The sequence below is a fragment of the Typopeltis vanoorti genome, chromosome 12, assembly GCF_054136105.1.
Source record: "Typopeltis vanoorti isolate ZY-2024b chromosome 12, IOZ_Tvanoo_1.0, whole genome shotgun sequence".
NCBI lineage: Eukaryota > Metazoa > Arthropoda > Arachnida > Uropygi > Thelyphonidae > Typopeltis > Typopeltis vanoorti.
Window position 1 is genome coordinate 50264655 of NC_143560.1, and position 16720 is coordinate 50281374.

Consider the following 16720-nt stretch of genomic DNA (forward strand, 5'->3'; position numbering starts at 1 on the left):
TATGGAAAAGGAGTAGTGGTAGTGTGTGTGTGTGTGTGTGTGTGATAAGTATGGCTCATGCAAGTATAAAAGGACGCTTGTGGTTTTGAAATCTTTATAGATAAACATTAACAGTAAAATAAGCAATAACAAAGAACTCAGTGACTTTAAATGTGCAACTATCAGATGATGCCATATTTGCAACAACTCAGTTCAGAAATCTCTCCCAATCAACTGCAAAATGAAGATGTCTAGGAGCAACAGAAGCACAAATGCTATTAAAAAAGTAGGAAGAGAGAGAGAGAGAGAGAGAGATGGTTAACAAACTGTTAGCCCAACAGCAGTGAATGTTCAGGTAAAAATGTGCAAGGTGTTACTCCTATTGTTTACGAAAGACAGGTTATTGTTGTTAAGCATCCAACTCCATAACGCTGCCTCTGATGTCAGTTTGACTACCCCACAGAGTACAGGGTGTCAAATGTTGAGGTCATCAAGGTCATTGTGGAAAATGGTAGGCAGATGTAGCATACTGTAATAAGGGATCTTGCTGAAAGGCAAATGGTAACTACTTCTATGTCAGTATTATGAGAGACTTGTTGAAAAGGAATATGGCTGTTCACAAGGAAGGCAAATTCCTCCAACGGCAGGTTCATCCTCAGTCCTGTCCCAAATCTCACTAGATTTGAAATACATCTGCTGTAGATACATCAGTCTATGTTTCTGCGGGCTTTGATGTCAGCAATACTCTAAAAATGAAATCCACAACATATCTACTGTGGGAAACTGTGTTTGATGGGTCCGTTTGGTTTCTGGTTTTGTGTAGATTTGCTTTTATCAGTCTTTGATTTTTTTCCTTTTTAATTAGCTGTGGATGGCTAGTGTCCATTTCTTCCTCCTCAGGAAAAATATCCAAGATATGAAATTCTCCTCTGTCCAGGTGTGCAGTTTATTATTTTCCTGACTAGCAGTTTTGTTGTAGTGGGATCATTTTTGGTGTTTTCAGGATTAAGGCCATATTAATTTTTTTTTCTATGATCCACTCTATTGAGATCATAAGTAAATCTAACTGTTCAGGAGTGATATAGTGAGGAGTTTAGACAATCATTTGCATTTTCCACTTAGATGCTATTTTTTTTACTGATACTGTGTCCACTTACTGTTAACTTCTCAACGTAAGAGGAGAGTCCAACAGATGTTTGATGTGATACACTTTCTCTTCACTTTTTGATACAGGATGTTCTACTTAGTTGTGATCATCTAAATCTCTTTTTTATCCTTCCACTTTTTTCTCCTTTGCAATTAGAACATTTGGATGTTTTGTGATAACAATCCTTATGTTCATGCTCTTTACTGCACACTGGCACAGATGGCAAACACACACAGGCACTCCGAGCAAGACCATATTTCTCACATTTAAAGCAGCACAAAAAGGGTTCAGGATATAGAGCCTAACCAGAAAAAGACACTTGCTTTCACTGATTTCAGAGTGCAAGGATGATAATTCATGGTTGGTACTAGGATACCATTGCTATGTACCAGAATTCTTATGGCTGTCACCCCTTGATTTTTTAATTTGGAGCAAATTTCCTAGTCAATCATCACTCCTCTGGAAAAAGTTTATTTTGTTGTAGGGGAGATAGTGTGATTGATATTTCTGCACAAAGAAGTTGCTATGATTGTAAGATGTTTTGATGAGAATGTCACTCAGAGTTTTTGGTTTAAACGATTTTGGCATCTTACAACTCTTTAAATCCTTCTGCTGATCATTGCAGGCAAGTGAGCTAGCCAACTGATTATGGGCCAGACCACCCATGATTGCCTGTCTTGCCAAAGTAGTGTAAGCCTAACAGGATTCCCTCTTTACAGATGTCCATGGGTCACAGTGCATGGTAAGCATGGTGCCAGGGTATTGGATCCTGACGATGGCAGTTCAGAAAATGGGACCATAAAAGAAAGACCCAGAAAAACAGAGAAGAAAAGATGAAAAATTAAAATGGCCCACATCATCACTGGGAGATGGGAAAACTAAGTGGCACTTTGTGTGATGAACTTGGCTTGTCATGCAAGGCAAGACTAATTTCAGCATCATTTATGGAAAAAAAAATATCACAAAACCCTGAAAGGAGAAAGGAAACCACAGTAATCGAATTCAGAAAAAGAGTAAAAAATCAAGAAAACTTCATACATTTAATGGATATAGATGTATACATTCAGTAAAGGAATTTGTCTGGAAAGTGAAAGCTAAAAACATGAAACAATTAAGCAAAATTAAATAGACTATACTCACTATCTACAGATGATGAGATTGATGCCAAGACTTCCATACACCATCTAGTCAGGTCATCTGTATTCTGTTTAGTGTGCGTTTCAAACAATTTCATCACAGTTTCCTTCAATATGAGCAGAAATATTAAAAAAATTGCTAATTAAATATTTTACTGTAAAATAATAAATAACTATAACCTAATTTTATATTAACAATATTTCAATTATGGAAAATATAATATTTTTTTTTTTTTTACATTTTTTTAAAATTTAATGTGAATCCTATTCATAAATGGCTGTAAATCTACAGCACATTAGTACCATCTGGCTAAAAGTTAGATAACTCAGTAATCCTTCTATAAAGTGTGAAACTTTTACAAGCAACCTTTTGTCCTCCAATAAACAGTGTTTCATGCTGGATGATGAAATTCATCTATGACATTAATAAACATCCATGCCACAGTATTGGCCTGGAGAGGTTAATCCATTTGGTCAACCAGGTGGGCAAACAGTAACAAATCTAGGGATAAATGCACTTCATAACCTAGTTAGACACAAAAAAAAAGACCCTTAATTCACCATTTCTGCTATATTAACAAACCATTGGGGGGGGAAAAATTCAAACTTTTATTGTTTCATAAACCATACTTGGCTTTTTTTTTTTGTTGCTGTTCATTGAAAAAACCATTTTTCATTATTATACCAGTTATCATCGACTATTTTATATTAGGAATCATTCTGGTAATTAATTCACTTTAACCTTAAATACTTTATACTTTATTAAGTAACTTTATATGTTTATCAGAAGCTTAGCACTAAACACTTATCAACAAAAAACATCACAAGTCTTTCAGTAAACCCAATGAAATAGAACACATACAATTATTCTATGTGAATGAAATAAGTTCTACAATAAAAATGAAGCATATCCTGACTGGCTGCAAGCAAATGTTTAGTCAACTCTGATGTTAGCGACCTCACCAAGAACTATTGTGATTTTTCTCTTTGTTCCTTAATTTATGGAAACCAGTATATTCCTTTTCTCTTATTTCCCCACTAATGCTGTAATAACCTAAATTTCTCCTATACACAAATGTCTCTCTTTCTTTATTTATTCTTCCTCTTGTGCCTTATCCCATTTAATTGGAGTTAGCCTCTTTTACATGTGCATGATCCCAACCGACTTGTCGCAGAGCCACGTTGCGGGGTGTGGAGAGGTTTTGTCTGTAGAAGTGCGTGTGTTCATGGGACTGGCTTACCTGTTCTGAGGAACAAAAAACCCGAGAGAAAAAATCCCCTACTTCCCTATGAGACTGGTTAACTCACCTTTAGTTGAAAAAGACCAGATAAACGTTCCTCACGTCATGGACAGGAATTGAACTCAGGTCTTTCTGATCAAAGGGCTTCGTCTATACCAACTGAGCTATCGAGGCTCTATAAATGTCTCTCTTTCTGACCACAAATTGAATTCATAACTTTACTGATGAAAGGACACTCCATTACTCCCATTTTCATTTGTAGTGCACAATCATTTTAAGATTTTCCATAGATGGGATTAATGAAAAATTGGCAAAAATATCCTTGTGGTGAACTTCAATGCCCAAAATGAATTCCTGAATTATTTGAGATCTTTCTCACAAGAAAGATTTCATTTAATTTCACTAAAATAAGATTGGATATCTCTTCTTGGGCCAATTTGTACTTCTAAATTTTTGTAGCATAAATACATGATATCCAAACCTCTTCAGTTTTCAAAAATGACCTTTTAATTCCAATCAGTGTTTTGGGACACTACTATTCACTGCAAAACTATGAACACTATATAAATCTCAAATCTGCTCAATCCCAAAAAGCTGCTTAAATTTTTGCTGTGGTTCATCACAACCCTAAAAATGCTTGATGCTATCCAGAGAGGGTTTTCTGTGAATATATGATATTTCTCTCTCAAAGATTCACAGCAATCACATCTTCACCGATGGTTCTGCCTTATGGCTCTTCTATTTTATGAACAATATTCCAGTGAAACGTTGTTCCAATGAAATGGAAAACATTCACTTTCTTCTAAAGACCATAAAGGAACACGAAGTTGCTGAATCTTCAAACTTTTCTTCCTCCTTTCATGCCATATATCTTTATTCTATGGAATTGTCTTCCTCACATTTTTTTCTGAAAAGACTTCAACCTTTGTGTTTAAGAAACACACATGCACAGAGAGAGTACAGTTATATGAGCTATAGCCCAGTACAGATATTTACATGCTGATTTATTACTTATGGTTTTGCTTCAAGGAAAAAAACAGATAACCAGGGATAATAACTAACTTTTTATTACATTATCAACTGATATTTTGCCTTTGTTACCAAGGCATTTTCATAGGCACAAATATATGTTATGCACCAGCATGATGTATAGTCACAGAAGGGATTCAACATGGCATAATCCTACTATCTAAATGACAGGGTAGGATTTTTATTGAGGGAATTGGCAGAATGATCAAGATTCTCTCACTGTGTAATATGTTATTATTATCGCCATACGAGGTTCATCTGGGAAATTCCCAAACTTTTAAATTATCGTGTCAATAAGCGCTACTGGATTCATGCTTCATATGTTGCAATCTAATGGCAACATTGAAAAAAAAAAAAAAAAAAAAAAAATCTGCTAATGCCTTTTTATTCCCGTACACGGGGAGTAGGCGAGGCCATTTAGCCCTATCTAACTTTTGGAGACTGAGAGGGCAGTTCAATCTCCACTGGTACCAATCAGAGATAGATGGCCCAAGGCTATCACTAATTAAGTGATACACAGTGAAGAGAGATGGCTCAAATGTGCTGCCATCTCGTGGTCCCTAATACAATATATTTAATGTCTGAAATAATGTGGGTTCTACGGTCGATTTTCTTGAGTTTACGGGATGAAAAACCAGAGTTTCCGGGAGGAAAAACCCACTTGCCCATGCCAGAGATCGATTAACTTGGGAACCGGTCGAAAAAAGGCTTAGAAAAATTTCCTCTAGTCGCCGACTAGACTTGAAACCAAGTCTTCCTTCATGCAGCTAAGTGCCGTGGTGTGCAAACACCATATCCACTGAGCTAAAACCATAACGTAATATTTTGCTTAGTTATTGTACTGTCTGTTTGTGTAAACATGTGTTTGGTATGCCTAGTGATTTTTTGTTGTATTTAAAATGAGCGATTTTCACGATCAATGAATTTGTGTGAAGTTTTGCATCCATTTGGGAAAATCTTTCACGGAAACATCCAAAATGTTAAAAACAGCGTTTGGGAATGAGACTTTAAGCTGGACTCAAACATACAATTGGTGAACACATTTCAAAGATGGCCAAACTTCAGTCGACGGTTATCCCTGTTCAGGATGGCCATCAACATCAAAAATTGATGAAAATGTTGCTAAAGTTCATGAAGTCATCCATTCTAACTGCCGTTTAACTGTTCGTAAGGTAGTTGAAGTAAACATTTCAAACATTGTCTGTTGTAAGATAATAAAGCAACATTTAGGCATGCATTGCAGCCAAATTTGTGCCTCACCTTTTGACTGATGATCAACAACAAATTCGAGTTGATGCGAGCCAAGAGCTTTTCAGTCGAGCTTACGAGGATGAAATTACTTAAAAAACATTACTGGGAATGAGACGGGTTTACGGCTATGAGGTTGAAACAAAAGCTCAACTGTCACAGTGGGTGTCAAAAAGGTCACCACAATTCGGAAAAAAAAAAAAGACAAGTGCAATCAAATGTCAAAGTCATGACAGTTTTTTTTTTTTTCCCAATTCTAAGGGCAATGTTTACCATAAATTTCTTTCACAAGGCAAGAATTTGTGAACAAATTCTTGCCTTGTGAAAACAAAGAATATTATATTGAAATAATGCAACATCTTTGTGTTGCTATCAGAAAAAAGGTCTAATGCTTGGAAGGAAAAACCAATGGATGCTTCATTATAATAATGCACCTACACACACACACACATCATTACTAAGCTGTCAATTTTTGGAGAAACACAAAACAACGGTCGTTCCACAGTCTGCTTACTCACCTGACATTGCACCAGCACTTTTTTTTTAATTCTCCAAATTGACATTGAAAGGCTGGCGTTTTGAGTTGACTGACTCGAAAAAGAAAAAATCACTAGCGGAACTGTGCAGTATATTTAGCAAACCTGTGTTGTCCATCGAAGCAAATTCTGCTGCTGTCAATTCACTTCTGAAAATTGTGGTCCTTGATGTCAGTAAGGCCATAGGACTTGATGGTACATCACAATGTGTCTTGAGGGAATGTTTCAAAGAATTATCCACAGCTTTAACTTACCTTTTGAATAAGTCATAGATTGGTCCAAGTTACAAAGGAATGGAAAGCAGGTAAAATTGTTCTGCTTCATATGAGATGGGGGGGGGGGAGAGCTTAGCCTCTCTAACATTTTGACCACAACTTCAGACAAGCAGATGCCTATAATCCGAAGCCTTAGTCATATCACTCCTCTTTTATCAGGGTGGGTCTGGAAAGTTTTGATAAACACCAAGAACAAAAATGTGTTTTTTAAGAAAATATCTTTTCTTTTAGGATATATACGAAGGCATAAAATTCATTTTTGTTCTAAGTGTTTATCAGAACTTTCCAGCTCCCCCCCCCCCATACGAAGCAGAACAATTTTACTCGCTTTCCATTCCTTTGGGACTTGGACCAAAGACTGCTCTCAAGTTGTATATTATGTTACATTCACAGGGAGTTGGAATACTTTACTGAACTGCTCATTTAACACCTCTATTATATCCTCCTACCATCATCAATGACCAACTCCATCCTTCCTTCTACTGGCCACATTGAAATGCACCTCCCCAGGAATTTCTTTTAGCACCATTAACTAAATGCTGCTTGTATTGCATTTTTGCTATCCTTACCAAGTGAGTCACCTTTGTTGCTTGCTTTTTGTACTCCTGGTGTAACGGATTTTTGCCACTCATTTTTTGCACTTTTTCTTCCAGATTGCATGCTTCACCTCTTTGGACATCCATTTTATGCCTACTTTATTTAATCTTTTGATCTTTGGAATACACTCAGTCATTGCCTCTGCACATAGTTCCAGATTAGAGACCAAGCAGCATTGATTTCCTTCATATAGCTTCAAGCTGCCTCCTGAGTTAATCATAATCATCCACCTTATAGTTCCACATACAACTCTTTCTCACAAAAGTCCTGATATGGCTGGCAACCACCAAGTGATTACTTCATGGTCACTTACACCAACTGGAGGAAAATGTGTGATACTTCATTTACAATAATATCCTCTGATGATATAATCACATCCAAGACCCTTGATCAACCCTCTGTTACACACTGTCAAAGATAATTTATCCTCAAAAACTCAAGAAATTCATTCTCTTCAGTTCCAGACCCTTTTCATACCAATCTACATTACTATAACTGAAATCACCCATAACAATCACCCTTTTCTTATTAGCAAGATCAATTTGCCTATACATTTCCTTCTCAATGCCTTTCACATTATCACCCTACTAAACATTTCATCCTGTCCACCTCCACTTCATATCATATGTGCTTCAAAATCAATGTCACTATTTGTTCCTTGCATCTCCACCTTAGACAGCACTCCTAACTTTTCAAGAAAAACTACATATCCACCCATCACTGTCAGAATGTCATTCTCAACCAACTATCTCACTTGTTCCAACAATCTTTGAGAAGAATGAACTATCAACGCTATAATTTTATTCTTCTTATTTTGAATACTTCTGTCATTTGTAAACATACACACTAACTAATTTCTGGTTCTATAGCAAGTCCTACTGACATCATTCCTTGGATATGACCCCTTCATACCCATCACTACTCCCAGCCATTCCTCTCTATCATCACTGATATTACAACTCTTTCCCAGACAAACATTACCCACACATTCTTCACTATTTTAATCCTTTCTTGTGCACTCACACATCCACTCCTTAAACCATCAACTACACTTCTCAGAGTCCCCTGCCCACCTGACCTCTCTCACCCATTTCCCTGGCCATTTCATGTTCCTTCTCTCCCTCATTCTTTTCACTCATGCCACACCTCTCTATTTGCAAACTCTCCTACCTTACTCTCCTGCTCACCCAATGTCTCTTGCTTCCTCAGGTCTTCCATTCACTTCAGTCATTACTTTCTCTTGTAGCAACAGTTTCTCTAGCTGACTTACACCAAATCCATTTAAATGTAGCCCATCTCTTTTACAGTTTGTTCCATCCTCAAATTCATCCTTGACATTCACAAAATGAACTTCTTTCTCCTCACACAACTCTGCTAGTATAGCATTCATAATGTTTGCATGCCTTATCATCATATCTGGGCAACATGCTGACTACCTTACCTACCACACTGTTATCTTTCATTCTCCACAACAGCTTTCTGACATTCATCCTAACATTCTCCTTGTTACCAACCAAATCACTTGTGCCAGCTACCACTTCCAATTCTTTTGTTTACTTACTTCTCTTATCCAATGCTTCATTTATCCTGCTCATTCTACCTGTTGGAAAACAAACCTTGTGCACCTTTTTACTCACTACACCTTTAATCACTGAATCCCCATACAGGGTTATCTCCAAATCATTCTATATCTCTTTCAAAAGACCATATTTTGAACTATTTAGGCAATCATAGGACTATAACGAGGATAACTATTTAAGATTTAACTAAAAAAATTACAACTGGAAAGACTGTTGAAAACACTAACTCTGTATACCTTGTACAGAATGATATCTTATACAATACATAGCAACTTAAGTCTAACACTTAAGTTGCAAATTAGGTTAGATTTGAAGGATGTATAAGAAGATATTTAAAGTTAAAGTGTAAGGTAGGACAGTACATTAATCTTCACTGATATTTATAATCTTTATGGATAACATAACAGTGATATTAAACCCAATATGCATATAAAAGATATTAACTGCAGTTTTCTTTATTTTTTTCCTTCTAGTCAATTTTCCATATGGGCATCCATGCAGAACATGGTTCCTGTGAAGATATAGTGAAAAGCACAGGAATATTATTGCTTCCACACATGTTATTTTCAACATCCCACATGAACAGTGGAGGAATAGTAGGGGAGCAGATTGTAAGATATACTATAAAGAAAGAGGAGAGAGGTTGTTATTGTTAAGCAAACACATAACAATACAGTCATGAGTGGTGCATCTGTTAAAGTCAGCCATAAGAAGTATGAGCTGAGGTAATTGCAGTAAGACATTATCAAGGTCAATCTGATTTAAATCAGTACCTAGTGGTAAACAAATGGAACAAATTGGAATAAGACAACTGCATGACAGGTGAATGGTTACCACTTCCAAAGCACTGCTAAACTGGACAAGCTGAAAAGGAGTATAGTTGCCTATTAAGATAGGCAACCATAGATAGTGATTCCTACATGAGTAGAAGCATCTCAATTTCTGTCCTTATGAACAGTGAAATTCCTCAAGGAATGAGGACTTTTCATCAATATGACTTTGAGGACAGGTCCTCAAATTTCAATATGATTCCTGCAGAGATTAGGTTTGGGTTTTCTGTAAAACAACCTTGATATCAATAATTTGGCAAAATCCACACACAATTCCACTCTGAGAATTTCTCTATTCTTTTGGCTTTGTACTTATCAGATTTCCAAGAAATTGATAAGCACAAGTAATCCTTTACTTGTGCTTATCAATTAACATCAAACATTTAATTCTGCTATAAATTAACATGGAGGCTGAATCAATTATTTTATTAAGTTTAAACCTTTACTAGTTTCCCATAAATTATAGTACACTTCATCAGAAAAGTGAACTAAAAAAAATAGGACTGAATTAAACAATAAACAAAATAATGGAAAGTTTAACTCAGAAGAAGCAAGTTCATCATTTGATTCTGGGATGTATGGATGGCTAGTGTCTATGTTTAATGTTTAAACATGGACAATGGAAATTTTGTCTTGTTGGATTCAACATCACACCAGATTATCTGAAATGCATTGCTTTCAACATGTCTTTATGTCTTGCACTTTTTTTTGGCTGCAATTTGTCTGCTCTCATCAGCAGTACTCAATCCACCCTCCACATTTTTTTTTTTCCCTCTCTATCTTCTCTGAAAATACTATACTACTCACATTCTATTCCTGTAGCTTTTTTTCTTTCCTGACTCTCACCCAAGAGAGGTTTTTTGTAGACCCATAGTAGTTTCACACTATGAGTGGGATAAGGTGCAACATTGTGAAAAGCAAATACACTAACCACACAGCTAACCAGGCTAGAAAACTAAATCATCTGCTGTAAAAATGTCAATGTCCCTGACTTCTCACAATATTGCACCAGCCAATGACAAAACCTGCTAGCTCTTCTAGAACTAGTATATACGGGGGGGGGGGGTTTGGAAAGTTCTGATAAACATCATCATAATGCTGATTACAGGTATAGACAATATTGGTCTATTCCAGTCTCATTATCCACCAATATCCTTTTTTGAGGTTTACCCTGCTTTCTCTTTCTAATTGCCTTATATTTCAATATTTGTTTAGGATCTCAGGTGTTGGCCATTCGGTTTACATGTTCTATCCATTTTTGTTTATAATTAAGTTTAAGGGGATAATAAATCCCTCATTATTTCAAAGCCGAATAAGAAACTCGAAGATCAAAATCTAAGAGTTTCATGCAGAAGAACTTCTGGCGAGTCCAAGCATAAGTCAAACACTTGGTAGCACAACACCAGGGCAACTCAGAGCAAGTTTTTCGATCACTGTCCTCAATATTTTCTCATAATGTAAAACACAGCTCCTAGAAGATGTATTACTGTTTTACACACTTAAAAAACATGCTTAAATCCCCTTAAACTTAATTTACATCGCCGAAAAAAATAGCCTCTTGGCTCTTTATTGTAGTAATAATATATGGGTACACCTTTCTGGCAATTCGTATAGTAAAATATGTAAGCTCAGTTCACTTAAACCTTGGTATTATCTAGGTCTACCTACTCACTGATGAGACCTCAATAAAGGTCAAAACCAGTCTGGGTAGTGACTTTCCCTCATAATGTAAAACAGTAATACATCTCCTAGGAGCTGCGTTTTACATTATGAGAAAATATTAAGGACAATGATCGAAACTTGCTTCGAGTTGCCCTGGTGTTGTACTACTAAGTGTTGACTTACGCTTGGACTCGCCAGAAGTGCTTCAGCATGAAACTATTAGATTTCGATACTCTTATTCGGCTTTGAAACAATGAGGAATTTATTATCCTCTTAAACTTAATTTACGTCACCAAAAAAAATAGCCTCTTGGCTCTTTATTTGTTTATAATTGTTTAGTTTTTCTTCTATTCATTTTGTTTTTGGTTCTTTTAAAATGTCTTTAAGTCCTTTTTTGGTCTAATAATGTGTATTTTGCAGTTCTTCTCATAAATCTCATTTCACTTGTTTTTATTCTTTGTTTATCTTGTTTTTGTTTATTGCCCAAATTTCACTGCCATATAATAATGTGGGCACTGCTAAAGTATTACATATTTTTAAGCGTGTTTCTTTTTGTACTATATTTGAATTGAGTGTTCTATTAATCAAGCCTATCATCTGTAAAAATTTTGAAGTTTTAATTTTATGTCTTTTTCTCCTTCATATGATATTTCACATCCAAAATAATTGAAAGTATTTATCTGTTCTATTATTTTATTATTAATAACTATTTTATTTCTGGAGTTTGTCCACAAAATGCCATTGTTTTAGTTTTAATCTATGGAAATTTTCATTCCAAACTGTTCTACTATAATGTTTAAATTATATATTGCTCTTTGTAAATTGTCCTTATCTAATATTATTACCTGATCTTCTGCAAATAACAGCATATTTATTTTGTTATTCCAGGAAATTTCTATATCTGGATTGTTTAAGGTGTTCCATTGTATTAATATTTCATTAATGTAAATATTGAAAAGTGTTCGAGACAGAGGGCATATCCCTGTCTTACTCCTTGGTTTATAAATTGTTTATCAGACATTTTTTCATTTATTTTTATTTCATTATCTTTGTATATATTCAATACTGCATGTAGTAATATTAGGTATATTTATTCTTTGTAATATATCAAACAGTATATATCTTTTTACTTTGTCAAATGCTTTTTCACAATCTATAAACCAAAGTTTAGTTTCTAAATTAAATTCTGTTATTTTTTCTATAAGTAGTTTTAAACAGAAAGCTCATCCATTGTAGAGCATCCTTAAGAAAAGATATTTTCTGAAAAAACATTTTTAATATGAAAAAAAAAAAAAATTATGAAAACACATTTTTGTTCTAGGTGTTTATCAGAATTTTCCAGATCCTCCTCGTATAAACTGCATGATCTCCTTACACTCACAAACATCCAACATTTAATTCTGCTATAAATTCCACATGGAGGCTGAATCAATTATTTTATTAAGTTTAAACCTCTACTAGTTTCCCATAAATTATAGTATACTTCATCAGAAAAGTGAACTAAAAAAAATAGGACTGAATTAAACAATAAACAAAATAATAGAAAGTTTAACTCAGAAGCAAGTTCATCATTTGATTCTGGGATGTATGGATGGCTAGTGTCTATGTTTAATGTTTAAATCATTATGGAAAAAAATTTCCATTAGGGACAATGGAAATTTTTTTCTAAAATGCATGTTTTTGGTCATTCTACTTATCTGTAATCACAGATCGTCTACTCAATTTAACTTTAACATAGGAAGGAATCTTTACTCTCCCACACCACTTTATCCAATAACTCTTTCCTGTCCCTCTCTCACACCATACTTTCACCATTCAAGTCACTGGTGCCTGCCAAAACAATCATCACTTTCACTATATGTTTTTGCTTCCACCTACCTCAATTGATATTAATTTTCACAAAAGAGAAAGAAGATTTAGTCATCCTGTTGTTAAATACTTCTCTGATGATAAAATCTCTATTAAAATTACTTTCTCCTTCTCTCACTTTGTCTTGTGTTCCTTTTCCTTAGCTTGCAACTCTTCTTTCTTTCTCTTTACAGCAATACTTGCTTGATATTTCTGAATTGTTTGAGCTTTATTTTGTGAAAGACTAAACATAAGCAAGCTATTTCTTCATGACATCCTCTTCATTCTTATGATCTGACCTTTTTCTACTAATGAACTTTCACAAATAATCTTGCAGACACGTTTTCCTATCTTTTGTCAACGTTCTCCACTCTGTTATCAAACATTTCACTCATTCCCACACAACTGGCATTAACTTTCAAAAACACCTTCTACATTTTTGCCCACTACTCCTGTTTTCCTTCCACAAATTGTTCACCTTTCATAATGAATGTATTTCACACACAATATATTGAACAAAATTAAACTCTTCTCATATCAAAACCATACTGGTTTTGACAGACGAGGCTGTTCAAATACTGGAGATATGTTCTCTGTCCATTTTTGATCATTTTTAATAACACCACATGGCCTCACCAACATGTCAGCATTGTTACAAAAGAGTTAACATAAAAGTATGTTTTTATAGTAATGATATATGAATGAACTCTATGACCACTTGATTAGAAAAAAATGACTCAAGTTTCACTATTTTGAATGGTTTATATTAAGACCATTGTCTGGAATGAAAAAACAGAGTTTCCAGGAGGGACAACCCTGCTGCCTCTGTATGAGATTAGTTAACACATCTTCAGTTGAAAAACACATAGGAAGATTCCACTCATCAATCAATGACAACTTGCAATTCTGAGAGTAGTACACAGCAATCCCTCGATTAATGTGCCTCTGATTAGTGTGTCATTTCTTTTCTATACCCAAATTCATATACTGCCTATATACATCTTAAAAATAAATGTTACAGATTTTAAATTTTTCTATCTATATATTTTTTATGGCTAACTATTTTAAAAAATCAATCACCAGGATGAAATAATTTAGCTACAGATTTAAAACATTTTACAAAGTTATTTCTTAATGGCATACTACACTTTTTCCATGTACACTATGTTCTAAATTTACCACCAAAATTTATGTCGTCTACTAATTACATAGCATCTTGATGATCATATCTTGTGCCTCCTTTGCAACTGTTTTCCTTACATTTTTTTATTTTAAAGTATTTTTGCAACCTTTCATCAAGAGTAAAAGAATTAGTGAACAAAAATGTGGAAGTGTGAAAATGATTCAAAAAGTAATCTCACTGGAAGAAAAACTTGAAATAATAAAGGAAAATGAACAAGAACACAAAAATGGGTGAATCAACTATATGAACAATTTTAAGCAAAGATGCTGAATACAAAAGAGAAAGGTAAGGCTGCTTCAAATTCATCATGCATGCATGAACTTGGAATCAAAGTAATATAATGATTGAATTAGAGAGATTTCTTTCTACACTTCATTAAATCAGAATTAAACAGAATTAAATCATATTAAACAGAATGGGAGAGGAAAGATTAGCAACACAAGTGTTCTCTTCCAGGTTGACAGGAAAAAGACCCAGAGGAAGACCAAGATATCATGGAATGATATGGTAAAAAGAAAATAGAAATATAAGATCTGACAATGTTGGAGCCTTGACACAGAATAGATTGATTTGGAGGAAAATTGTAGATAGGGCTGGGTGGTTTGAGCATTTCAAAAACAGAAATAGCCTATACTGTTCTAATCACAGGGGAAGCTGCCAGTACAGATAAGGAGGTAGCTGCAAATTATCCAGAGATTTTGAAGAAAATTGTGTAAAATGGCTATTGTGACAACACATATTTAATGTCGGCCTTTTTTTTTTTTTGGAAGCAAATGCCTTCCAAGACTTTTCTGGCCAAATCAGAGAAATCTCAGCCTGGTTATAAAGTTGCAAAGTTTAAAATTACTGCTAGCAATATGAGATACGTTTGGAAACACATTCTTCCACATTGTGCAAATGAACCTAAGTTAATTAAATCTCATTCTGAGAAACTGAGTGATTCCAACCTGCTAAATTTAGATGCATAGTGGGAAGAAGAATATGAAGAAAATTTAATCACTGACAAGCCTAAAGAGATTTCACAGAAACAGTTTGAAGATATTTTTCATACATCAAAGTTGCTTAGAGGCTGACCCTGATGAAGAGAGAAGCAGTAAAATTTGCAGAAGTAGTAGAAGAGGCAATAGGGTCATACCGTCAGTTGTATGAAAAAAAAGAAACAGAATGCCTGCCAAACTATGTTAACTCAATTTTTTGTTAAGAAGTAGAATAATAAATTTATATTTTGAATATGTTTTATTGTCTTTCAGCTTCATGGTTTTCCTTTAACTAGGCCCTGAGATATACCCTAATTCTTTTATAAAAAAAAAATTAAGGGTCAAAAAAAAAAAAATTTGAGGAACGAATTATACTTTTTCCCATAGGTTACTATATTCGATTAGTGCATTTTCAATTAATGCACCTGTTTTAAAGAACGTATTAGGAGCATTAATCGAGGGATTGCTGTATAAATATATTAAACAATACTGCCCTCTGCAAACACTTGATTTTTATTAATATTTTGATAAAAGAGCAAAAATTTAAGAAAATAGTCCATTTGTACATAAAAGTATATTTCAATACTGCATCAATAAAATACATAAATTTTACCTTCTCCTTCTTGATGCGGATAGTCTTATTCTTATTAGGACCATTGGCCGGTCGATCAGTGTTAATTAAGGCAGGAAAGGCACTATCACTAAAATAAGAAAAATTAAGATGATTATGTTCATTATGGAGTGAAAGCCTAGATCTTTTTAACAGCAAAAGACATGATCCTGTCCTATTATTCATAAAAAAAAATTGGTATACCTATTTGATGTTATTTAGGATTACAATGACAACTAAGTCTGTGAGGTACACGTTATGCCTGTTCATGTTATCGAGCTTGTTTTAGAAGGTGGAATGGGTGGCTAAGTGAAGAGAGTAGATTTTCACAAGAATCCACTCCATGTTATCAATGCTTGTAAAAAAAATTTAGGAGTAGATAATTTTCATCACCTGACATGAAACCACTGCCATTGGTTACTGGAGGTTGGAGTCTTCTGCAATGTAAACATTATGGAAGACTGCAACAATGGAGCTTACTAGTTCTACACTTTCTCTGAGACTGACATGCAGCACAATGCCACCTTGCCAAAGCGGTGCATGCACAAGGTGACTGTGAAATTGCTACTGTTGTGATTTTTTAAATTAACTTTTTAAAATCATGTTATAGCGAAAACGCATAAAGTGAGATTGCATATAACGAGGAATACCTATATATATATATATGGCAGAAAACGTCGATATATTTATATTCAAGAGAATATTCCTAGAATGATCTGTTACTCATACAACATTCCTTCAATTTGATACAGATGTCTCAACCTAATAAAAATATGAGTCTATTATAATGAGCCTGTATATCCTACTTAGTATCCTCTAAGACAGTCTTTAATGTTAGAATA

General features: G+C 34.5%; 1 protein-coding gene across 4 annotated transcripts in view; it reads right to left on the reverse strand.

Annotated features, from left to right (window-relative positions):
- Positions 1–16720, reverse strand: part of LOC150100781 (GRB10-interacting GYF protein 2-like) — a 525021-nt gene that overhangs the window by 36833 nt on the left and 471468 nt on the right. For all 4 annotated transcript variants that reach the window (XM_090401532.1, XM_090401529.1, XM_090401530.1 and 1 more), the window contains exons 26-27: positions 15882–15969; positions 2267–2369 (exon numbers count right to left, since the gene is read on the reverse strand). In XM_090401532.1, coding sequence (XP_090257658.1) covers positions 2267–2369; positions 15882–15969 — 191 coding nt within the window. The remainder of the gene's footprint in view (positions 1–2266; positions 2370–15881; positions 15970–16720) is intronic.